The sequence below is a fragment of the Semicossyphus pulcher genome, unplaced genomic scaffold (genome assembly GCF_022749685.1).
Source record: "Semicossyphus pulcher isolate SPU_LCO1_2020_fin unplaced genomic scaffold, fSemPul1.0.p SCAF_4, whole genome shotgun sequence".
In the NCBI taxonomy this organism is placed as follows: Eukaryota; Metazoa; Chordata; class Actinopteri; order Labriformes; family Labridae; genus Semicossyphus; species Semicossyphus pulcher.
Genome location: NW_027211715.1, coordinates 19,096,232 through 19,122,215, shown reverse-complemented (window position 1 = coordinate 19,122,215; position 25,984 = coordinate 19,096,232). Strand labels below are relative to the sequence as shown.

At 44.4% G+C, this 25,984-nt stretch overlaps 1 protein-coding gene across 1 annotated transcript in view; it reads right to left on the bottom strand.

The window, feature by feature from the left end:
- fbn2b (fibrillin 2b) overlaps positions 1-25,984 on the bottom strand; it is a 59,873-nt gene that overhangs the window by 22,872 nt on the left and 11,017 nt on the right. Inside the window, exons 4-8 of the mRNA XM_069679663.1 lie at positions 21,484-21,579; positions 20,467-20,562; positions 12,212-12,409; positions 8,562-8,687; positions 2,833-2,958 (exon numbers count right to left, since the gene is read on the bottom strand). Coding sequence (XP_069535764.1) covers positions 2,833-2,958; positions 8,562-8,687; positions 12,212-12,409; positions 20,467-20,562; positions 21,484-21,579 — 642 coding nt within the window. The remainder of the gene's footprint in view (positions 1-2,832; positions 2,959-8,561; positions 8,688-12,211; positions 12,410-20,466; positions 20,563-21,483; positions 21,580-25,984) is intronic.

Genomic DNA, 25,984 nt, shown 5'->3' with positions numbered 1-25,984 from the left:
CATGTGGAGCAATTCCTGCCAATTAGATAGAACAAGAGGGGCTGCGCTGCGTCTGGGAGCACATACAGTACAGTGCGCACACATTTACATGCAATTACACAAACAGATACACATTCCTGTACGTATCCAGACACACATACACAGAAAAAGTGTAGTAATATATTTGTAATAGTACACTGAAGTATAAATGTGCACAAATACACAAAAGAGCGCGCACTTAAAAACATCCCATAGGACTGACAGAGCTGGAGGCCGGGTGGAGGAGAGGGGGGGTTGTAGAGAAGGGGGGGGGTCTGGGTTTGCTGATGAGGATGATGATGACTTAAATTGAATCCAGACTGTGGTTTGCTCGCTAGTGTTGCTCCACTACACAAGCATATGCTTTCATTTGGTGAGGTGTTTTTACAGACTGACTGACTGGACAGGTCTCTTTTTTTTTTTTTTGCTTCCACAGTGTGACAGGGCATTAGGCTCTAATTACTGTCAGGCCCCCCCAGCAGCTCCCACCACAGTACAGTACATCCCAGAAAACACAGCCCAATACAATCGTACAGACCAGAAGTGAACATCCTGCTTCTGAAAACATGAAGGCGAGCGAGCGAGAAATCAGACCCTATAAAAAAACTGACTTACTTTTAGTCACTTTATGTTCTGACCACAAAAAAGGCACGGGACATCAGACAGAGTGGGAGGTTTAATCAAAGTGTGTCAGCAACATCAGAGGAAACAAGCAGAGTTTATATGATATCTGTGTTTCCAGGCGAAAGCATGTGTCTGACTCTGACTCCGGATCTCTGGTCTGAAATATCTATATAACTGTGTTTGGATCTGATCCAGTCTGGTCTGGCTTTGTTCCGGTTTACTTATCTTTTCCTCTGTCTCTTCCCTAATCTAGTCTTGTCCAGTTTGGAAGTGGGACAGAGACGGAGGAAGGATGTATGGGGGTTGTGTCTGGCACCTGTTTTATTTGCACTCTTTTTCCCTTCTGCAGGCGGCAGAAGAGCAACTGAAGGAAGCGGGGCGCAGGATCCAGATGTCGCGGGACGGGGTAAAAAAAAGAGGTAACAGTAAATAGATAGGGAGGTAGAGATTGCTAAGGGGCTTCAGTTTAAGTTAAGGAGACAGGGCGGAAGAAGAAAACAACAGCTAGAGGATACAGAAGAAGAGAAAGATGGAAACCTGCACAGTTCCAGAGAAAACCTTCAACCGTAAATCACTGAACTCTTAGCTGGTCTTTGGTGTGATTCACACTCTGAAGAAAGAGAAATATACTGAGAGGAGCATATGTCCTCAGGGCTAAGAAGAAGAGAGGGGATGACAGTGGAGAGGGGGGAAAAAAAGAGCAATATGGACACGCATAACAGCAGACAGATGGAGGACTTTTGGGGTTTGGGTGTCACTGATCCACAGTCACTCCGGCACGAGACGCACAGGCTGCCAGCTAGCACTTTATTTCTAATGACACTGATTATCTCTCACTCCTCTGTCCAATGTTTCATTTGTTTATTTTGGAAAACTTAACCCATCCTCTTTTTCATTCTCTCCTTCCAAATGTTGGTAATTATTTATCCAATTACTGATTTGATCTTACTCTTTTCCAATCTTTTACTTTTTTCCTCTCATTGCCTTCTGTACTATTCATCTTCAGTTGTATTCCCCTTGTACATTGCCTCCATTTAAAGTACACTGACACTCCTGTCTGCTGATATTTGCTGCTGATAAGTTCTATTAAGTTCTATTAAGGACAATCTTAATGTTTAGTGTAGCGTGCTACAGGCTTTGTAGCTGGGAGAAGGCCCTGTGAGGAAACAAGTTTCCCAGTTTGGTGTGGAACAACTTGACCGGCCTGCACAGATTCCAACTGCCAATTCAACTGCCAAAAAGGTCTTATCAAATATTAGGACTTTTAGCTATGCTAGCTTAACATGAGCCATCTCTGCAGCCAGGTTTCACATCTTGTTGACTTTCACAGAAAAGCCAGCAAATCAGATAGGGAGCAGTGCCACAGTGGTGTAATATTGCCTTCACATAACTGTATTGGTTCCACTGTGCTGAGGTGATTGGTGCCATCTTTAGTGTCCTCTATTTCCTCTTTGTTTCCCCTAAACAACACCATATGCCTGTCACACCAAAGCTAAATGATTCACCACATGACAGGCAGCTCACACACTACCTGTCAGATCAGCCCTCAGCCTGTTTGTGTGTGTGCGCGCACCATGTGTGGCACAAGTGAAATTCTAGGAATTGTTTTTTTGGCATCTTTTTCCAAAATAAAAGCATACACGGTCTTTATGTACCACAGACTATGGGATGAAATGCAGGAAACTGGAGCTTTTATTTTGATACAGGAGCTTTTATTGTGTCGGTCTGGGCCTGTGACGCTGACAGAGTGAAACAGGCCGACCCTGAGCTGTCCGTTTCGGAGGTAAATCTTGAACTAATATATTAACACCTGGTTGTGTTTCACTATGGCTGCCGTTAGGGCTGAGGCTTGCAGGAATACATTAACACCTGGTAGTGTTTCATGGGACATGTCAGAGAAGTATGCACTGTATGTGTGTCAGTGTGAGTGAGTCAGAGGGGCGCTCGCATTAGAGTAGATTAATGCTGTCAAGGCCAAAACGTGCGTGCAAGTTTGTTTGTCTGCACATGCTGACCGCTGGTCTGCCGGCCAGCTTTACTCATCACAGCTCCGCCCACAGGAAGCAGTGATGGAGGGAGGGAAAGTTACCGGCCAGATGTGAAGCTTTTAGCTCGCCGGGGGGGGGGGGATCAACAAAAGAGAGAGAGAGAGATGCTGAAAATGTGTTTGTATATGTGTGTGAGACTCACCCACACATCTGGAGCCATCTGTGCTGGAGACGTAGCCCCGTGGACAGGTGCAGACGTAGCTACCAGCGGTGTTGGTGCATTCTCCTCCGTCACACACACCAGGGATGGTGCTGCATTCATCGATATCTGACACACAAGCAGACAGTTAATATTAATACCACGGCTCACATTTTCGCATCTCTTACAACACAATAAATAAAACAAATAGTCTAAATAAACACAACATTGTGGCAGAGCTGAGCATCCCAGTGAGCATTTTTCCGCTGAAAAGACGTTTAAAACTGGTTCAAAAGTGAACGTTTTTTCACCGACTATTTTAAGACATTTATTAAACGTAAATGTTTAGACCAGATTTCACCTGCTTCACCACACATTGACGGCAATTTTAAAGTCATATTGCGGCTAAAGTGATTGAATAAGTGAGCAGTGCATCACAGTCACCAATGGGTGGCGTTGGACTTGAACTCACGACGCTTGCATTCAAACCCAGCACTCATTACCGTGGGCCACTGAAGTCTCCTGAGGTAACGAATTTCCATCAGGTATTAATCAACTACGTCACCATCCTGGGTTATTCTGCCTTCATAGTCAGAGCTGCACAGCCTCATTTTTTCTTCTTCTTTGAGGAATGTTTAACACAGCTTCCTTTATCCCTGAACCTTCTTGTTAACATCACACAGTCAAATAAAGCACCGTGTTTATGATTTTTGTATGACAAATAAAATGTGTTAAAATTACGTCTATGTGTGGACCGGATTTCATCCACTACTGCAAAATGATTGTGGAGAAATGCCGCTACAATCATCACCCTTTTATTGCTAAAATGAACAAATGAACTCAATCATAAAACAAAAATGTGTTTCAGACACGTTGATGTCGTAAACATAGCCGGTTGAAAAAAGGTTGAAATGAGGTCTTAGACGTTCAGACCTGATTTCCACCAACGTTGAAATCCCAGTTGGTGCTCCCTGTGATCGACTAAAATGTGTGTGTTGCACAGAGAGAACTATATAAGCACAAGCATTGAAGGCCCTCTGAGATTTGTAGTCTTCTATATTTGGTCTCTAATCAGATATCTACTGATTTTAATATAACTTGAGTCATTTTAACATTTGGTTTGGCTGCTTGAGATTATGTAGCGTCTAACATTTAAAGAGTTTAGCTTCTTTTGTTCATATTCCTCAAACTAAGGTGTCAAAAAAATTTTGGTATTGAAACTATCAGTTGGGTATCATGCAGATAAATAGAAAATAATCAGTGGTATCATTTCTGAAAACTCAAACAACTTGTACAATAAGTTAAGACAACAAAGCTTTCTTATGAGGTCCCCAAACAGTTAGGGATAAAATGATCCCAGTCACAAAAACCCTCGAACGATATTAAAATGCAAAACATATTTATTAAAACGGCTCAGCATGTGGTTTGATTATTATCTACAATTATTTCTAATCTACAAATGGCGATTAAATGGCGTAACCAAAAGACTCCCTGGTTCAAAGGGAACGAGCTGACCTAATTCCAACAGGCCCCCGTCTGACTCAGAAACATGCTGTCTGAGTACCTGGTCACGTTGCTTGGCAGGCCCACCTTGGTGTGGCACACTTTATGATGGCATTAAGTTGTATTATCCAGCTAGACGGGGGCTCAATGCTCCATGACGGGGGGACCCAAAGTGAAGTTCCAGAAGGTATTTGGTTTTTATGATGTGTCACGCTTATTTATACGCATACGTAATTACTGCACCGCTGCGGGGCATAATTACAGCGGTACAGTGTGCCCTTTACCTTTACTTGGAAAAGCGAGGGGTGGGTTCGTGTTTGTCTTTCTTGGAGCGTTTATTAATGTCTGTTCCGTGTGTATGTGTCTGCGTCTCAGTGTGAGTGCGCGCAGCAGCGCCTGCTGTGGGAAGCCGAGCGGCTGTTCTTCCCCTGCTGACTCCTGTCTGACAGCAGCGGCAGAAGGCCTAGGTGAGGCTGTAAAAGCCCAGCCAAGTAAAGCTTGTGTCAGCAGCAGCAACAGCGCGCCAGACATTACGCTCCACTCAGACGGCGCGCTTTGGGACGGACTTTGTGTGTGGAAGGAAATGTGTGTCACCTGGATAAATGTCTGCAACTGAACCTGCCGTGTGTAACTGTGCGTACATAACTATAACACTCATCAATGTGGGAATAAATCTAGATAAAGTGTGTGTGTAATTTAGCCAGTTTCATCTAATCTAAACACCGATGTGTGAAACTGTCTGTGTGTGTGTGTATTTGTACAGCGTAAGTGCGTGAGAATCCGCAAGTGTCAGAGCAACGGGGAGGTCCGTGTGCGTAATGAGAAAGTCTCCCTGATGCCGTAAGTGTTTCTTTGTTCAGCACTAACAGCTGGTTTTAAGCCAAAGGGCTGTATTTATGGAAGGAAAATGGAAGGAGAAGCTAAAAAAAAAGCAGAAAAGGGAGGAGGAGGAGGGGAGGAGGAGAGGCTGAGCTAAAAGCAGGCCATAAACCAGGTGCCTTGTTGAGCCCAAAAGGATCAGACACCCATGACATCTTAACTGCAGTGCATCTTAACTGCTCCAAACAGCTCCCTAAGTGAGGCTGTTTGTTCATTATCTCAAAGGGCATTTCAATAAACGTTTCCCCAGAGGAGCTGCTCTGATTGTTTGTGAGATTTCACTAAACGTGGGTTTCCTGCTGATGCATGACTGAAGACACTCTCGAACAAATGTTCTTTTGTTTCCACTGAGCTGTTTCTCCTCTCGCTCCGCATGGGTCGAATGAAGGAGACTGACATCATTCATTTTTGACCAAAAAAGCAAAACAGATCATTTTCAAGATATATTTCCTTAATTGAATAATTAAAACAGGATTTGCCGAAGCTTTTCCACATCACTGGGCTTGTTTAAAGTTCAGGTCAGGTGTGAGCCGTGTCTGCTTTTAGAGAAACCAAACAGCAGCAGCTGAACAAGCAGTGAAGCCTAAAAGACCCTCTCAAACGGTCCCTCCTTGTCATGTACATAAACATTTTCATATGTACATTCTTATGACACATCGTCATATTTAACTTTTGCCCTGGATAAATTATGATAAACAACTTGCTGTTTCAGCTAAATATTCCTAATGTGCTGTTTAATGCTGACAAGAGCCATCTGTTATTCAATAAACAATCAATCAACTGATAATCGAGTTTATTTTTGTTTGGTCCCAGCATCTCAAATTGTTCCATTTGTTTCACATCAAATGAAACAATTGAACCATTCAAACATTGGAAACCGAAAGAAACGACTTTTTCTGACATTTAGGGATGAAAAATGTTGGTTTTAAAGAAACAGAGGGATTAATCAGGAGTCATTAGTGGCAGCTCCATTCATTTTGGGATCAGGATCACGTTTGCTGAACAAAATCAGCTAACAATGTTTGTAAAATATGGAAAGAGGCCGAGTGTGTGTAATTTAAGTTGCAAATCTGTCACCAAAGAAGACCTTGGGGTCTCTAAGAACCAGCTGTTTTTCTCCTGCTCCCCGTGTCGCTCATCAATCACCAACGTAATCAGCAGTAGCTGTTTTTCTTCAACAAGTAATGAAACTTTAGTATTTGGTTTGGGAGCCAGCTCGGATCCCATTGGCGATAGCCTGAAGACGATACAGCCTCCGGGGACAATGGCGAACATGTCAGGCGTGTCTGGTTTAGCAAGCGGTTAGCGATAAACGACTTCCAGTCAAGACTTCCTTTTCCTGCAAGTTTTTCTTGTGATTTACTTTACTTAACGGGTCTTGCCAAGTTTTAAAATGCTCGTTTCTTGATCGGAGATCGGATCGATCATTTCTGATGCATTTGAGGACGTCGGGAATTCTGAACGGCTTTCGTGACACAGTGTCAGGCTGGTTTGTCTCAAGTTGAATTTTAGATCTAGAACAGATTGTTAGCTGTTAGCATGCAGATGTCTGTTTATAGAGATTAATAAGAAGCTAAATTGTTGTCAGATGACGCTGATGGGCGCATTACGTTCTGCCTGCCTTTGCTCTCCACACAGACTGTTTTTCCTGCATACGCCACAGCCTGCTGATACGTGATTGGTCAATATTACTCGGAGCGTAGTACAAATAGAGATTAGGTTGTTAGTTTTCTACCTTCTCTCAGCGTGTCCTTGAGTACCGTATAGTATCACGCCTCTGTGCTGTGTAATATCAGCTGGAATGTGGCTCCACACCCAAATCTCCTTGAGCATTACTCAGCATCTCTCTGGAAGTTCTCCCCTTACACTAAGTCCTGAACATTTAGTGGCGTTCAACCAAAACCACAACTGAAATTGAGACTCTGGTGCATTTAGTGAAATCATCCTCCCTCTATTTCCTCCTTGATTCGCTGTGACATCAATCTTTATGTGCGTGTGTCATGCTTATTTCTTCCCATGAATCTGAAGTAGGAGATCCAAGTTTTAAACTAATATATAAAGTTGTACTCCTGCTGTATCTGGTGCATTTCGTAGCCATTAATAAAAAGAGAATTTAGATGATAATCCACACACTGGTGCATTACAATAGCTTGTTGAACTGTGGTCTTGCTCAGTAGAAGAGATATCATCTGGCTGGAGAAGTTTAAGAGCTTTCTGTAATCCTCCCAAAAGACTAAGAACACATCGGCTGCAGTCCAACAGACACAACCCCTGCCTGGCTAACTATCACACTGTTTAGCCTGGGCATTGTTTAAATTCCACCAAATCATCACGTTGTAATGTGAATCCGCTCTGCGTGTGTGTGCGTGTGTTTCCATGTGCATGTGTTTATGTGCGAATGTCCAGACTGCTTTTACTGCAAACACGTCGTCACTTTTTTTTAAACGCCCGCAGAGGTTTGACAACTGATCCCACCAAACCCACAGTTATCATAAAGTGCACGGCCCGTGACTGTCTCACCATTAACTCAACAAAATGTCATCTAAGCTCCACTTTGTCTTGTGTACTGGTGATATGTTAGCATACTGAAGTACTCTCTGCAAGTAAAACTGATATATTTTGCGAAGCGCTGCCAATTGTTTAAAGAGGGGGATAATTGCTGTTTTACTTTTGAAGACATATACAAAATATAATGTTGGATGTCCAGACTAAACGTGGGTGAAATTTCAAAGAGGTAAAAGTATGTTGGAGGCTGCTGTGAACGCCAGGTTTCACACAGTTTTTTCTACACGCAGGCTTCGGAGAGCTGGCCAATCGGAGAAAGGAGTGCTTGTAGGGGCGGGGTTTCTTAAAGAGACAGAGCTGACTGAGTCGTTTCAGGCGGCGGCTGTATGAGGGCCTGCACAGAGCAGCAGTGTGAGAAAAATGATGAGTTCTTTTAACTGTAAATTATGCTAAGCTACTCCACAGGTATCACAGAGTGAAATATGAAGCTTGATATTAGCATAATAGCCTCCCTTTATCCAAAAAACGGCTAAAGTTTGTAGCTTTAAAATGCTAACAAAAGGTTTTCTTTGCTTCATATTTATAAATGTGGAGACTTTTTTAATCTGATTCTTTAAAAAAAAAAATCATTGACAGTCTAAATGATTAAGCTAACAGGAAGTCAGTGGCATTTAGAAAATAATTGCAAATCAAAGATGGCCGCCAGTCCTCATGGTCATTTTTTTTTTTTACAAAAGTAAGTCAAATCCTTTCATGAAGACTGTAACACCTTCGCTCTTCATAATAAGGCTTTGTTTCACATTTCCTCGTGTTAAATCTCCGATCTTTCTTCAGATCTGACTCACCTTCACATTTGTGGCTGGTCTCACTCTGACGGTGGCCTGCAGGACATTTACACTCGTAGGAGCCCACAGTGTTGATGCAGTTACCTCCAGAGCAAAGACCTGGCACTGCCTGGCACTCGTCCACATCTGAGAGACGAAGAGGGAAGGAAAAACACGGACATTGGTAAGAAGACGCAAAAGAAGATAACATTTCCTTTGATTACTTACTGCAGGGCATTGGTTTACTGCATCACATGTTTTTAATTCACTGAAATCATCTATTAACTATGCTTCAAAGATAGAGCGTGTTTCTTCCACTCTTTCAGTTTTGTTTTGCGTACTTCTCTTCTACTGTTTCGCAAAGGTAACGAGGTTAAAATGATTGGTAACTTGGCGCTGGCTGTGATGTCTAAGACCACTTCCAGAAAAACCCTCTCCAGCTCATGTTTAAACGGGAAATGACCTCTTAAATGTAGTTTTTTTCCCAGCATTCAATGTGAGTCACTTTTACCAGTATTGGGGACATGAGAGTGGGCGGGATCCTGTAAGAAAGACTGAATTCTCTGGAATATACCTACACACAAGCACGTACACACACAGTCACCTAAGAGTCAGCCAGTGCAGTGACAGTGCAGCTGTACTGCACACATGTAAACTCCTCCTTGCACACAGCCATAATACACAGCCTGTTTCTAATCATTTTCAAACATTCAATCTCTGCTTCTTCTCAAGCATGCTGAAAATACCGTCTGGTGTTGAGGAACTCTCTACGCCAAAGGCTGAGAGAGAAGAAAAAAGTATAGAGCAGCCAACATCCTGATGTGGAGCCTGCAGTCCTTACATTTGGATTCACGGTCAGGTGTTCTTTGTACTGCTGCCAGCAAGACGTTGCTCTAGGCTCACTCGTGATTAGGTGTCTTTGGTATGCGTGTGTGTGTGTGTGTGTGTGTGTGGGGAGAGTTAAAGTGAGGGCAGATAACAAAAAAGCAGAGAGAGTAAGAGAGGAGGTATTTGAGTCACACAGAGATGAGTGAGTGTCTCACACTGGCAAACCTCGAACATATGAGCAGACAGACAGGAAGCTGCGGAGCTAAATACAAACCAGTGACCGATCCCAGATGTGTTACCTTTTTGAATTTCCCTCATAAATAATGTATACAGACTTACACATAATGCTGGATGGATTGTGGTATTACTTTATCTTGTGGAACTCTGAGCTACATACCTTTTGTGTGTTTTAACACATCTGTTTGTCAGACAGAGTATTGCTTGTATAAACAGGATATTTTCCAGCGATGAAATTATGAACCAGTTTCGAAAAACTCTTCCAGAACAAAGGAAGGAATAAACTAATTTGCCCCCGATATCCGCTCTGTCTCAAGGTCCGATTCACAAAGCAAATTGCACTGATTATATTCAAGCACAAAAACGTCCATAAAGTTTCGCAGATCCGTGCAGTTTGCTCTTATTTCGTGTCTGATTGTGAAGAGGAGCTGTCTGCACCTCCTCTCTGCTGCGCGCCTAGCTGCGCTCTCAGGTGTTAGGTGAGCGCACACAGATGGATCTGAACTCCATGCACAGATTAATGATGAGCAGGGAGACGAGTCCAGACTCAACAGGTGTTTACTAGTTTCACTCTCTTTAACGCAGCTTCATTTTTATAAACGAGCACGCAACAGCAGCTCGGCCATTTAATAATCCCCATCATGCGTAACGGCTCCAGACCTCCTCCACACATGTGGACAAAGTGTGCCCATGTGCCGGGGTTGAGCCTCGCGCAGCCCCGGACTGATTGGTCTTATAATGACAATATATTACTAACAGATTGTTTTTACAGACAAATACATTTTTTGATCACACAAAAGGTGGAACTGTCGTCATGATCAACTCAGAGCGTGACAGTCTTTTTATAGGTGCGCTGCAGTTACCACCAGCTCTCTGCAGGCGGTACTGCTGGTGCTGTTAGCGCTGGCGTTTATGAATTAGGTGCTTGTTGCCACGAGGCTTATCTGTATAGAAAGGGGCTGAATGTCTGCATAATGACTCATTTTAAAGACGCTGTTTGCAGTCCAGCGCACTTTGGTGTGCCTTCAACCCTCTGCGTGTGCTCGGAGAATGAGGCAGAGTTTTTGATGTCAAGTTTTTCGCGGGTGCAAAAGCAGCGCAATCCTTTCCTGAATTCCCCCCTGAATTTGTAAAACACTTCAGATGCTGAAGAGATCATAACCATCAGTGTAATTTGATTGTTGTTGTTTTTGCATCTAACTAATTTTAAATCATTCCCAGTATAACGCTGATACTTTAGGGATCCAAATAAGCACCTCGGAGCAGCTAATAAAAAGGTCGATGGCGCTTCTGACAGCTTCGTGTCTTCGCCTTTGCAACAACTAAAGCTATAAAAATGATTATCTTGCATTGCAACATTGGATTGCAGCACTTGAACTAAATAAACACAACTGGGCCGCTCCACCCAGTTCGATGAAACCAAACAGGCCCATGCACACAAAAAATTGATTTGTCCCTGATTGCATTATCACATCGTGCCGGCACAAAATCCGAGCCTCTTAGTTCATTATAGCAGCATAAGAAACTGGACCGAATGGCCGTTTTGTTTCACTTAATTTGTTAGTTATTCGCTGGAGGGTGGGGACAACGGGAAACGTGGGCAGAGATTCAGACTTTATCTGTCATTGCGAACTTGATCTATCGATTTTCGCCGTGGTATCAACAGACGATAAAGTATAGATTCACCACGTGTAACTTTTAAATGTAAATGTTAACACGTAAATGTGCTCCCTCTGTGACGCCTCAGTAAGATAACAGCCATCACAATCAGCCCAGGGTGCCGCTGGGTGTGTCCGTGCATGAGGAGCAGGACTGAGGCAACAAGGAGCCTGGCTGGTCTCATTTAACGAGGGACACGACCTCAGCATGTGTCATATATTAATGCAGTCTTATTGCATAGTCTGGGCAGGGCCATGGGTCATTATAGAGGCATGCGGAGAGAGTCTGGGCTGCTCTGAGGGGGTTTTGGGACACCAGCAGCATGAATGTTGTTGAAAGAAGGTCAATCTCAGTTCAGATTTCTGACTTATAATGTCCACTCTATGGACGCTTTTAGCTGATAGCTTTTGATTTATACACACACAATGATATTCTTTCATTTGTATCATACGAGTTTGAGCAACATGAAGATGCGCTCATATTTTGAGCTTACGAAGGATGTTTTTGCAGACAGCACTGGGATACAGATGTGCATGCGCGCAGTTTCTCCTGAATAAAACCTCAACAGGAAAATACAAGCTTGTATCCGGCCGCCTGTCTACACGTAAACATCCTCGAGGGTGTTGTGAGCAGGAACTGCAGCTGAGATGATGACAGATAAAGTAATGGCTACAGTGTTTATCATATGTGGCTGCCTATTTGTGTGTCCTCACTTATTACTGTTAAAAAGGAGTTAAAAGAAGGTTACATCTGGGCTATATCTGGGCTCGAACAGTCCTCGACACACTGATCGCATGTTTGATTCTCGTCAGCCGATCATTGGATGTCACCCCCCGCTCTCTCCTCCCCACATTTCCTGTCTCTCTTCAGCTGTCCGATACAATAAAACCAAAAGACAAAAAGATCATCTTTAAAAAAAGAAGCTTATGACTTTGCTCCACTCTGACCTTGGCAGGCTCCGGTGCGGATGTTGGGGATGAAGCCTCGCCTGCAGGGGTGTGGCTGGGCGGGGCACTGCTCGCAAGGGTGGCCCCAGGCTCGACCAATGGTGGCGCAGCAGAGGGTTTTGGTGCAGACGATCCCACTGAGCTGGCCCTGACACATCTGGTTGTTCACCTGCGTGAAACATGGCCCGGTCCTGTAGTCTGTGGAGGGAAAGAGGCGGGAATCCTTTGTTAGTAGGTGACTGATTTAACATTTGATCGATTCAGGGATAAAACAGTGATTCATTTCCTCAAACACATCTGGCGCAGCTTTAAATGAAACCAGATTAACTACATAAGTGAGAAATTTCTTCCTCAAGCAGAAGGAACTGTTCCTGTAATTTCTGAGTCAGTCATTCTTTTGACTCTTTTAATTTCACTCAAACAGCAAACAGAGGAATGATGTGGAAACACGTTGGCACATCGTTTAAGAATGATTTACATAGATGACTCACTGGACCCTCAGGCATGTGCTTGTTGTTTAATTGTGTCTTTGGATCAACAATTGGCTCTCACAGAGGAGCATTTACAAGTAGCAGGTTTCACCAGGACCTAAGCGGAACAATATGAGAACTGGTAGCAGCATGGGGGATCATCGCGGTCATGACGCGTGATTTCAGGCATTTTTAACAGCACGGATTGAACTGCAAACAGAAACAGTTTCTTTCTTTCAGCTTAGCAATAACATTGGAATGACTGCTATGTATTTAGTCTCTGTAATAATAAGTTAACCCGCTGGATTGACAAACTGAAGCACATTCCCGTTCTTTAACTAGGAGTTGGTGGTCGGCTAAACAGTGGTGGTTCCTGTTTCCATCTATGAGGCAGTCCGCTCAGCTAATGGCAGTGTGGTGGACGATAACAACCACCCCATGATGCTCATTCAAAATTTATATGACATTTTGATGCATTTGTACGTCACTTTGTTTTCACAAGGCACTTCTGTGTGCAAAAACACCCGTCGCAACTTTGCGTGACTTTGCAATAAACACAAGTTGCAAGTGAAACAAAAGTGATGGAAAGATCTAAAACTGCACATCCTATCATTTGTCAACACAAACTGCAACCAGATGCAGCAAACAAACACATTTGAGAACAGAATGTCTTCACTGATCACCTTGCCTCCTCGCCGCAGAGCTGCTTGCCAGTGAAACTGTGGCATAATCTCGTTAAATGCACTTTACAAATCATGCACGGTGACCTCATGCTGAAACCATTTCAGCAATACCGTGTTCGCCTTTTCAATCACATACAGCCTAATGATGGCTTCCATTGTGGGAGAAACCCTTATTAAGTCCTCTGCAGTGGCGCCAAACTTAATACAGCCTTCATTAAAACAGTCGATTGTTAGATTGTCGCAGTGGAGATGAAAGACAAACTGTACGGTTGGCTAGCCAAGGCTGTGACAGTGAGACGAGGAGAAAGAGAGCGGCCCGCTCAGCCCTGAAGGACGGAGCGAGATGGAAAGATAGAAGTCAGTGGTGGTGTCTGGTGGGAGTTTCTCTGCAGACTTATTGGTTCCTTGTGCTAGATGAAAGGGGATCACTGAGAAAGGGGCAAAGAGTTGGAGACGCAGAAAGAAAGAGAGAGAAAAAAAAGAGAGAGGAAAGTAAAGTAGGTCAATGCGAGCATGCAGAGTGCAGGTTGGGGCTCACGCCAGCTCTCCCTCTCACCCATCTGTCTTCGTTTCTCTCTGCCCACTTTAGGGCCTTCCTGTCCGTCTGTCTTTCACTCTCTCCCGACTATCAGCTGCTTTTTTGATCTTCCATCTTCACGTGGCCGGGTTGGCACAGAGAAGTGGTGACCTATACACCACATGCGTTTACTCATGTTCTGAGCTCTAATACAAGACGCACCTCAGAAAAGCACATGAACTCTCAACTTCACTACCTTTCTGTGACACTCCCAACGCCTGCTGGTTCCTACTGAGGACATAAACCTTTAAAAGCACTCTCAAATATATAGTTTCAGGTTAGAAAATGGTGAGTAATTTTCTTTAACAGCTAGGTGCTATCGTTTCTAGCAAACACTGCACTAACAGAGCTAACTAGTGCTTTTGTAGGGGGCTGTTTTGTCCGCCTCAAGTGTGCATGTGCAACTGACTGAAGGCAAACTGCAGTGTAATAAAGGAACAAAGAAAACAATGTGGCTCACTGATGTGTTTTTAATAGTTTTAGTCCAGACAGTTTGTCAAACGGACAGCGAAGAAGAAAAAATTAGAAGGAAAATAACGAAGAAAAAATGTATGGCACTTCCAGCTCTTAAGTCGAGGATTCTCAGAAAAAAATCATCCTCTCAGAGGAGACTGGACTTTCCCACACTCTGATCATCAAGCCGTACTCGACAGTCGAGCACAGCTGCCAAGTCCGGCAGTGAATTCATGTGCGCTAAATTAAATATATATGCATACAATTTATCAAACGCTGCCGCCTCTTGTCTGTACACAAGAAAGCGCATACTGGTCCGTGTAAACACACATGCCTGCATCTGTCCCAGCTGCACGGCGAGCCAAACTAGAGACTGCAGCAGAAGTCGCAACTCCCTTTAAAGCATACATTAAATAACAGCCTGCCTATGTAGGCCATGTGTAGGGCTTTACTTTGTCTTGTGCATCAGTGTGTGCACATCTGTACGTTACGCATGTAAATTCACCGGACACGTTCAAGAACAGGCGCGGGCAGGTCAGGACAAGAGAGCAGTTTAACATCCTGGCCGCGTCCTGCTGACAACATTCGGAAGTAATTTAGTCTAATTAGTGTTTAAATTGCTCGATAGATTAGAAACATTCACTAGAATCGCCCCTCGATCCTCTATCCACCCCGCGCTCCTTACTCCTCTCTGTGTCTCATCCAGACTTCTCCGGTTTCATTCATATCCTCTCTGCTCGACCCACAAGCATGCATCACACTTAACGCAGTGAGAACTTGTCTTTGTGGTAGACTTGTTGTCTCATTCTTAGACGTTTATAAGACTTTTATTAAATAAACATTTCTGTGAAAAGCTTCCAGGATTTTCCGCCAGAGAGTTTGTAACCTTTCACCTAAATCAGCCCACAGACAGTCGTATCAGACGATGCTAACGGGATCTGACCCTTCACAGAAGATGATGTTTTTGTAGTGAAGCCAAACACATAAGAATCTGTTATTGTTAAATAAAATGTGATCACCCATCAAAGGCTTTATTGCTCTACGCTCCGATGAAAGGAAGATAAAATACTGTAAAGGCTGAAGTGAGAAAACATCTCGGCCTGTCTGGAAGCTTTCTCTCAAAACATTTTCACATCCACCCCGCGCGGCTGTGAGATCAAGGAAGACCTTGACCTGAGCGCTGGGAGAGGGAGAAAGAGGAAAAATCCCATTTCAGATTCATGAATAACTGCTGAAGTATTTATAAAACACCCGGGAGGACGTCTGGGAGATAAGACACTTGAAATATGAGCTGATCACATGAAAATGAAGATAACATCACTTATACAAACTTTGCTACGACGAGAGGTCAAACGAATAAAGTGATGAAACATGTAAACACATTGCGCGCTTGCCTCTGGGTGTGCATGCATGAATTCTCCTCTGTAGACTTTATACAGCTGGACGATGTGCTCCGAGCCTAAACGTCATGCTGTTACAACCTATTGAGAACTTTTCTAATTATCCTCTGTGCACATGTGTGCGTTTGTGTGTCCGTGTTTGTGCGGCCCGAGCACATGTCTGGCGGGTCTTGTGGAATTTCTGATTGCTCGCGTTGTTTGTCCTTCTGCTGATGTGGGTATAAATAAATGATTCAAATGTGTGGGCTCGTTTGTTTGTGTGTGTGTGAGTGTGTGCCCGCCTGTGTATCTGGGAGGCTAACTCGATTATAGCCAACCATAGCAGTCTCTGTTAGTCTTATCAGCGCCATTATCAACAAGCTTGAAATCACTCTTTTCCTTTATCCCTTATCGCTCCTCAAAGACGCCGCGCCTTTCTTTTCTTCCACACCAAAAGCAGTCACCCGAACGTAACACACACATACTGTATGTACAGGGGATAACAACTGTGGGAGAGCGGCAACGGGAGAGATAAGCCCTTAGAAGTCTAGCGATGTCGACAGCTAGCTAACTGTACATTTAATCAACTCTTAATTGTTATTATCAAGACAATAACTTTGCTTATCTGTTCTGGTTGGAACATGACGTCATATCTCATAGCATCAAGTCCGTACTTTGTGTCTATATTGCACCCATTGTGCCGCCAACTCTCTCCTGACTTCTTCGGCTATTTCTGTCCGCTTCGGGAGACTTCCTGCCACAGCTCAGTCCAGCACTGGAACAATAACGCCGACTCAATTGAACGCAGACACCGCCGGGCAAAAAAAAGAAACACAGGCAGGCAACTGGGCTCCAGACTCCATCAACAACTACCACTCATGGGAAATGTTAGTTATTCAGCAAGGGGGAATTCTTTGTAGTGCTCTCTGAGCTGCAGCGAGAGTAATTCAGCCCATTTTTCATCAGGCCGGATCAAAGACAGCCGTCATCGCCGTCCCATGAGGCTACTCAAATATTGATTTGAACAAACCGGAGCCTCAACATTTGGCCTTGGCGCTGGTGAATAATTTCCTCGACTCTGTTTTTTTTTTTTCAGATGGAAAATCAAAATTTAGAGCTCTTATGAAAACCAGACGGTAAAAGATGCTCGTGAAAAAGTGGGGTCCACCTAATCACACTTTATCCACTAAATGATGGTTTCATTCAGATCGTTAACAGTGTCTGAATCATCATGTTAGCCTCGAGAGACGCAATTCTGGTGATGGATTAAAACATTATGTTGTAGGATTGTAAAGCGCTGATAGATTTGCAGCAGAAAGCACACATGTTGGGCCTACATCATGCTGACTTACAATTAAATTTAAAGACTTTTATGGACTTGTTGTAAATCATATTTAAAGGAGCAATTTTCCCCTGGAAAAAGCCACTGTCAGTCAAAGCTGGTGTTCTCTGTAATCGATAGTAATTACTGTAATCCTACAACACCCAGCGTGCATTGCGCCCCTCCCTCTGTTAGGAAACAGCCCAGCAAGAGACGCTGGAGTGAAATACTATTGTTTTCCAGTAAAGGACATTGATCGCTGCGGGGAATGGCTCCGAAAAGAATCCGAAATACGGCGAGAATATACCGGTGGATGGTCTAAAAAATCTTCAGGTCTGCAGTCTACATTTCAAACCTGACGATTTTGAACGAGACATGACATCGGAGGCGGGCGTCCTAGATTGAGGAAGTGTTTAGCGAGCTCCCTGGCCTCCGCCAGATGACGCGTTTTACGTAGTCTGGCGGAGGTTTTCCAGGGCCCATTGGAGAAGCGGAAAGCGTCCTCCAAAGGCACAGAGCGAAATTGCAGTTTTTTTCCAACCATAATGGCATTAGCCATTTAAAAGCATGATAACACTGAGGTTGAAAATCAGCAAACTGGCCCTTTAAGATGCCTGCGAACATGCTGACTCAAACTAAATTCTACAAGGGAATTGTTTTTACTGAGTGACATGCTGTTCAGCCATGTTCTGTCCACTCTTATCCAGAGTAAACAGAGCACAAATAGTAACAGCCTCCTCACTTCAAGCACCTCAAACTGCCCTTGACGTCACCGCCTGTGGGGGGGCAGAATTGCTCCTCTGCGATTAATGGTTGTTTGCTCTGGACTGGACCGCGGGCTGGATTTCGGGACCGAACACAGAGGCTTTGTGGGTCCACTGAGACGAACTGGGCCGAGGAGAGCTGGTGGACAGCCAGCTTATTGGACCAAAGCTCGTGTGCACTCATCAGCACAACTCCCTTTGGTGAATTGGTGGAAGCATGAATGCAAAGTGAATTTACACAACACTACCATGGAGACACAACCGCTAGCATGGCTAACAACAAGCTCACGTACAGGTAGAGTTCTAAGTAATTAATGACAGGGAACTCATGGCGGAGATGGTGGTTAATCTTATTTTGATTTAAGGAGGAATGACTAACTCTTAATACACTCCCCAAAGTGAGCGAGCCACAGGCACACGCACACTGAGCTACACACAAATATCCGCACGCGCACACAAAACCACAAACACTCGAAGGATTCCCATGATGATTACCCTGCACACCCAGTTAACCCATACTGGTTGACTTTCACTGCTTTATAGTCATCGTTCACCAGCAGTCATCTCGCTGACTCACACAGTAAATCTACTGACTCATGGACTCTCGGACTCAATCAGTGAAACCACAATATGCACTAGAGATGTGAGAACACCAAAGGTTACAGCAGGGACACTCCATCTTTTTCAGGCCAAACCTAATATCCATGACACACTGGTCATTTATCAAAGTTGTTGAACAGATAAATGATATTTAGTGTCTACGATTTAAAAATGATTTTTCTTTTTGTCAGTGTGCAAACAGTTGTGTTAAGCTTTTTGTTATGTGTGTGTTTTGGTTAGCGGTTAGCTACGTCGGCTCCACCCACCGATCTCTACTGCTCAGCTCTGGCTCCAAATGACGTCACCATCACAAGATGGCAGTGCCCGTCACGGGGGCTATTTTGGCTTAAATGTTGTACAGTGAGAGCAGATGGAGACGCGTCGTCCATCTGTATATACAGTCATTGGTTCAAGGTCATGGGGTGCTGGAGCCGATACAGTTGTCAATGTTCAAGAGGTGGGGTACACCCTGGAGTTCTGATTTTAATGTTTACATATGTTTAATGTTTACATACGTTCAGATAATCTGTGTAAATCCCCATTAGTTATGCAGTTAATCTGAAAAATCTCCCTTTTCTCTCTGAACAATATTTTGGCACCAAAAAAACACAAACAAAGATTTATATGTGTTTCTCCAACATGTCGTGTTTGTACTCCCCTCCACCAAGCTTTGTGTACACAGCTGGGTATGCCATTTTTGTTTCACCCTGTACCTCCTCTCCTCCCTTTCTGGTCTCCCTACCTTCCTCCACTACACTCCTCATCAGGAAGTGTCCGCAATCACACAAAGAAAGTCTATTCTGTTAGTCCTTTGGGGGGTGGAGGGGGGGTGGTATTTCTTGCCAGATGTCTTACAGATTCCCCCTGACGAACGCAGCCCCCAAAATGTTGTGTTTTCCATCAAAACAAGACCCCACAGTTCTGTCGAGAAACAGGCGGTACCACGAAGAAGGCTAAAAAAGTGTAGAGTTAGAAAAGGGGGAAGCCAGCAGCTTCTGAAGAAGTGGACAAAAGAGGAAGATTTAGCTAAATCTGGAGGATATTATTTGAAAAAAAAACAAGATGAGTGTTTAAAGCTGTTTTTTAAACAAGTAAACAGGTGGGGAAAGGAATGCAGAAGAAAGGCTGAGATGAATGAGGTGAGGGAAATTACAGGCCAAGAACTTCCTCTCCTTCACTGTAGGAAACAGCAGGTGGACTGTGAGGTCACAGAAAGGTGAGTTTACAGATTCTTCTCCGTCTCTGAAAAGGTGAACTGAGGTGATCGGAAACGAAGTGAAGCCATCAGTTCATTTTTTCATCTGCCACCTACGTCCAACACCCTGCCATCACTTCCCCACCCACCGCACACATACCTCAGGTCTCTGCTCAAAACCCAGGAGCCGAACACCCACAGTCTGTCTGAGCCGACTGTATGAAGTCATCCACGTCAGAGGAGTCTGAACGCTAACCAAGCACCAAACAACCTAACAGAGTACGTCTGGACTCAGAGGAACAGTCATGGCCGCACGGCCACATCAAAGGCGTCCTGGTTTGATATCTTGCTTAACATTAGAGTATGTGTGGGAGTAAGGAGTCTATTGATAAAAAAGGCGGGGTCACACTATGGTCTGCCACCCCTCCACACTGACTGCTTGGCTTCCATCCCGGCCAATCCTGGATCGGTTGACTCTCCGAGGCTGTTTGAGTCCAGCTTCATACAATGGGATTATATTTAACAAGAAAAGCTTCTTTTTAAGAACAAAATTGTAGTGGTGATTTTTATTCTTCAGTTATGATAATATTTTTTAAAACAACTAAATTGCTGACATCAACAGGACAGGGAATCCACCAACAAATGTTTCAGACGACCAAAATAAAACCCAGCTTGTAAACTGTTTGGCTTTCCATCTAAAATGCTAAGCAAGCTCTAATACCAGCCGGCCTCTATTATATCTCTACAAACAGACAGGACAGATGAGAGTCATAATACACTGTATCAGGATAAAAAAAGAGTATCAGCTCTCACCTCTCTCGCACTGCGGGCCAGTGAAACCATACACACAGGCACATCTGTTGGGTCCGATGCAGCGCCCGCCGTTCTGGCAGCCGTTCTCACACACAGCTACAGGAGACAGAGGAAGAGAGATTAACTCACAGGGAAGAACACACTGTCGCTTATTTTCTACATTTTCTTTCACAGTAACAGAAACACAGATTTTCATAAACTTTCAGACGACTTCATCTTGTAATCTCCAACACATGAACACACACTGTATTGCATCATTACTAAGATATGTCAGGACTTTTACTGATGACTTTCTTAAGTCAATGACACAACTTGACTTCAAGTCATGCCGCAATTAAAATTTTACTCTACCCTAAAAGTTACCTCTAAAACCTCAATTATTTTTGTTTGACCCATCCAAGCATCCGTCCATTATCTATACCGCTTATCCTATTCAGGGTCGCAGGGGGCAGGAGTCTATCCCAGCTGTCATTGGGCGAGAGGCGGGGTACACCCTGGACTGATCGCCAGTCAATCACAGGGCTGACACACAGAGACAGACAATCTTTCACGCTCACACCCACGCCTATATGGGTAATTTACAGTCACCAATTAACGAGCATTTCTTTGGACTGTGGGAGGAAGCCGGAGTACCTGGAGGGAACCCACGCGTTAACGGGGAGAACACGCAAAGTCCACACAGAAAGGCCTCCTACGTCCGAACCGAGGTTTGAACGTAGGAGTGTACTGACTTTCTGATTGTACATGCTGCAAGTGGAGGCTGGACCAATGGGGACTTTTTTGCCAAGCTCACAAAAAGTTGGACAATTTTTAAAGGTCCTAAATGTAAAACTTTTGCTGCATGTATAATGACAGAAATATGAATAATTTTGTAAAACTGGATTCAGGATTTCTATCGCTTGTTATCTTCTGACATCTGCTCCTTATAACTCTATAATCAAGCAGGTGACACCATTCAACTACCCCCACACACAGACACGTCCCAGTGTGCTGACTGAGCAGGAGCGTTCTACTCACGTTGTCCACAGTGGCTGCCTGTGTAGCCTTTCGGGCAGGAGCATGAGTCTTCCGCGCAGCTGCCTCCATTCATACACCTGACGTTACAGGACTGAACTGTAGGAGAGAGAGGGGGGAGATGAGAGGGAAGGGCACAAAGAAAAGAGGTAAGACAAGTGAGAACAGGTACACTACAAATATGATCCCATTCAACAGCTTTTACTGGTGATATCAACCAAACCTGCATTATTTGATCGACTTGCATCGCTTCATTATATCGTTTCCCCCATCAAACGGCCCTTTCCAAACATTTGAGAGCCAAATAACCATGGCCACTTGAACACATTAAGAGTCTTTTTCCACTTCAGTTGGGTTTGCACAACGCTGGTGTTTCTTTGGCAGCTTTAGATGAACAGACAGGGCTTTAAAGCCCTCAGGCCACAAAACCAAAGCTAATCAAGCAGACTGGGGGTCGGGAATAAGTCGAGCCAGCTGTACGCTACAGTCAGTCAGTCACTCAGGAATTTGCTGAGAGGAGAGGGAGACTGGGTGAGGGGGAAAAGAGAGAGAGGAGGGGGGAAGAAGAAGTAATGTGTGATGAAAATTCAAACAGGATGCACAAAGGAGAACATGTAAGAGATAAAGGGACTAAAAAGTGCAGGTATGATGTGAAGCTGGCAGACTGTGACAGGGCCAATCTGACAGTCTCCAGCACGGAGCAGCGCCTCCAATAACGGAATCTAATTGGCAGGCAGCTTTCTGCTGAGCCAGCCTTTAACCGAACACAAGAGGAGAGGAGACACCTACAAAGCAGGATGCTAAAGAGCTGTATCCTCCTTATGTCTCCTTGCATCCTCTCTTTACTTTCATCCCGGCTCAAGCGGATATTTTATGGCCCTTAAATCCCCCTTTATTTTTCTTCCTGTTGCCTCCTTTCATGCCCTTCTGTCTATAACTTAACCGTAAGTTCAACATTAATTTCCTCTCCCTCTCTCCATCTGCCTGTTTGTGTCTCTTTCTCTCTGTAAAATCTCAGGCATGCAGGGCTGCGGAGCAGAGGGGAAATGACTGAGCTTCCCCGTAGCTGACTTGGTCTAATGAGACTTTGGGAGTTTGCACACTTGCCAACAGGAGGCATTTCAGCCGCTCTAATCCACCCACTTATTCTGACTGTACCCAAACACACTAAATATGACTTGTGTGAGTCATGATGAGTGAAGATACTCCTTAGGTAGCTTTTCTTTGATCGGACACGCCAGCCTTACTGGCAGCTCACACAGCAGAGACTTGAGTTACATGAGTCAAAGCACAATAGCACGGATCTTGGATGTGAACTTTGTGTAGTTTCAGTAAATGAAAAACAGAGGTGTGATTCACCGAAGTTGTCGACGGAGCTTTTTATTTTCTCCGTGCATCTGAAGTCTAAAAGGAATTGCAGTTAACTTTCTCCTGTGCAGCACTTGGCAGACATTGTGTACACATTTGGCAGGGACTACTTTTTGTCTGGATTATGTCTCACGGCAACATAAGGTGATAAATTAAAGAGAATAGTTTGGGGCTCTCAGGCAGGATGGGTTTGTAGGTCAGTGTATTAGTGTGCTGTCTCCCTCCTTCTCTACTCTCACAGGACTTCCTCTCAGCTCTGTTCATGACATGATGCTAACGCTGCACTCTCCTGGCTCTCTTTCTTCACTCCGAGCCAACAATAGGCGTAGTGGTGTGAAACATGAATAATGATCGCATTGAGGGATTGCAGCTTTTCCTGCCACGAAATAAAGCGTGGAGAAACCAGTTCCAGCGTGCTGCAATGCAGACTCCCAGAGAGCTCAGGGCAACTTGGGTAAACTCTCCCATTTGTCAACAAGTCCCCCCGCCCCACTTAGTGTGTCTAAATAGGTCAAGAACATACAACGAGGGGATTGATTTGGCTTGGGCCGATGGGAAAAGGAATGTTGCAACACAGTTTCTCTTTGCGATTACGCTCGCTAAACTCTTTGCCCTCAGAAGCGGAGGATGATGGGACAGGTGCTGCAAAGATGGTGGTCATCTCTCAGAGATTCTGTTGGTGTCATATGTTTTTTTTGTAACAGGAACTAGATAGGAGGAGGAGGAAGCAAACAAGCACATTTGGAGACAGCAGGAGATGATCTCACTGGTAAACTGCGCCTCTCGCTCCCCCTCCTCATGGCACTTCATCCCCCGCAGGTGGAGAGAGATGGTTTGCCCCAGTGACCCGCGCCTGGAGAGCTGCACGTGCAGAGCAACAGGGTTGGGGGATTTGCATGTGTGTGTGTGTGTGAGTCTTCCAGACATGGAGCAAAAAAGGAGTTGGGTTGGGCATTATGGACCACAATGCACCTCTGTATTCTGGTAGTGTCGTCGCTGAGCTGCTCACATCTGGGTGTTTTTTACGAGAGGCTGCGAAACACAGGAAGGCCAGGTTTGTGTGTGCGTGTGTGCATTTGTGTCTGCGCAGGGCAGGTACACGTGTGTCTGATGGAAAACCGAGGAGCTTTATAGCTGCCGTTTGTCCTGATTTACTTTCACCCCAGGGACCAGTGACAAGTCAGCCTCAGTTTCAGCGCGGATGGGCGACGTAGTGAAACAGAAAGCTGCAGGAGATGCTGTAAAAGCAGCCTGAGTGTCAAACACAAAGATTTCTTTCCATTCTAGGAAAACTCCAACGGAGTGAAATCTGTACCTCAAACACATCATCAATCTTTGGAGTAAATTAGGTCAATTTATTTGCAGGATGGAGCATTACTTTGTGGTCGAGATGGCCTGGAAGCGACAAGGCTTCTAATTAATACAGACTCTCTGATTTTCCCAGGACTCACTGCTCTTCCAGTCAATAGCCGGTGGAAGCCTGTCAGTCTAAGGACAGCTGTTCCTCAGCATTAGGGAAAGAACGTCCGTGGTAATGATTTAGTAATTATGGTTATGGGAAAACGAGGTTATAAAGATGACCCTATACGATCCTCAGCACAGCTGCTCTGCCCTAAACTGTCAGCAGGTTTATTACAAGGCTGCCTTCCAGCGTGAACCCTTGTTGTCTGGAAACTGACATGTAGCTCCGAGTAAACGTGCACTTACAGCGCTACCTTGGCTTTGCGAAGGTCTTCCAGACTATCCTAAAGACACGTGCTTATATTGTTCACTGGCTAGCGGCAAAGCTTCCAGGAAGAGTCATTATAGACAACCAACTGTGTGGACACAACACAGAGATGTGGAGTACACGTCGAACATCTCAAATGTGTTGCTGATTTATTTAAACCTCCGCATTCCACGCACAAGACGCGAGACATAAAGATGCTATCTATAACCCCGTAAACCAGGGTGCTAAAATCAGGCTGTGTAATTAAGGAAGAGGAAATTGGTGTTTCCAAACGGATCTCCATAGAGCTGCAATTTGTTCCCAACTGCACTGAATTATCCTGTTTAATGGTGGACTCTGTCCAAAAGCTGAATTTGGGAGTAAGCGCATTTGGAAAAGACGAGACCTATGATGAGGAGACTTCTCTTGGCGGGACCCGGAGTCCTCGGAGACGGATAATGTTGTGAAAACAGTTTTCAGCTTATTAATATGCGAAACACACCTAAAACAGTGAGTCTGGCTCGCAGGGAATTCTAATCAAAACAAAGCTTTGTAACCAGATCTGGAATGGAGAGAGGATGATAGAGAACATCTCATCCAAGAATATCAAAGATTTCCACACAGTAGAGTTTGGACAGTGAGGAAACTTAACTGTCTCGCTTCATCGTTAGGTAGAATTATAGCAAGATGTTGAGAGATGGCTAACTTTAGCCAAATAAGGTCTATTTCCTCTACTTTGGGTCATTCAGTTATTACTGATGGGTGTTTGTTATCTCAGGTCATAAAGCTGTTTGACCTTTGACCTTCATGAAAGCTGCCAGAAGGGCCAGAGGAAGGTCTTTAGCTGTGATTAACTCTGAAACATATTTCTGATTTACTAATCTTAGAACGACACATTTATCTCCGATCATTCACTATCTCAGTAGCTTCCTCTCCTGCCTCTCCTCCGCCTGTAAACCTGTAATAAAGCCAAGATAAATCCTCGCTGAGGAAATCGGAGAGTCTCAAAGTTTGACACTAAGTTCGCTCCAGCTCTACTAAGCTTTCGCTCTTATTTATCACTTTACAACTTTCTCGCGCCATTCCTGTCCCTAAGGAAGATTACCTCATAGCTCTTGCCAAAGCCCTGACTCTGCAGGAGATCTGCGTGTATCCTGCCACAGAGGTCAGAGGCCGTTTTCCCCCCTTTCTCTAATCGACATACTTACTTATAGCTAGAAGAGATCCTGCCGAGTGATTCTCACTGTCTTAAATATGTTTTAAAGTCTCTGTTAGTTTGAGAGTGTGAGTCTGTTCGAAGTGAAAATGTGTGTGTTAGCGAGCTTTGTGGAATGTGAGCATGTGTAAAGGGTCTGGCAGGGGCCAGGCGTGACTGACGAGCCGACTTTGGCCGACTAACGCGGTGAAGCTGATCACATTGCACGCTTC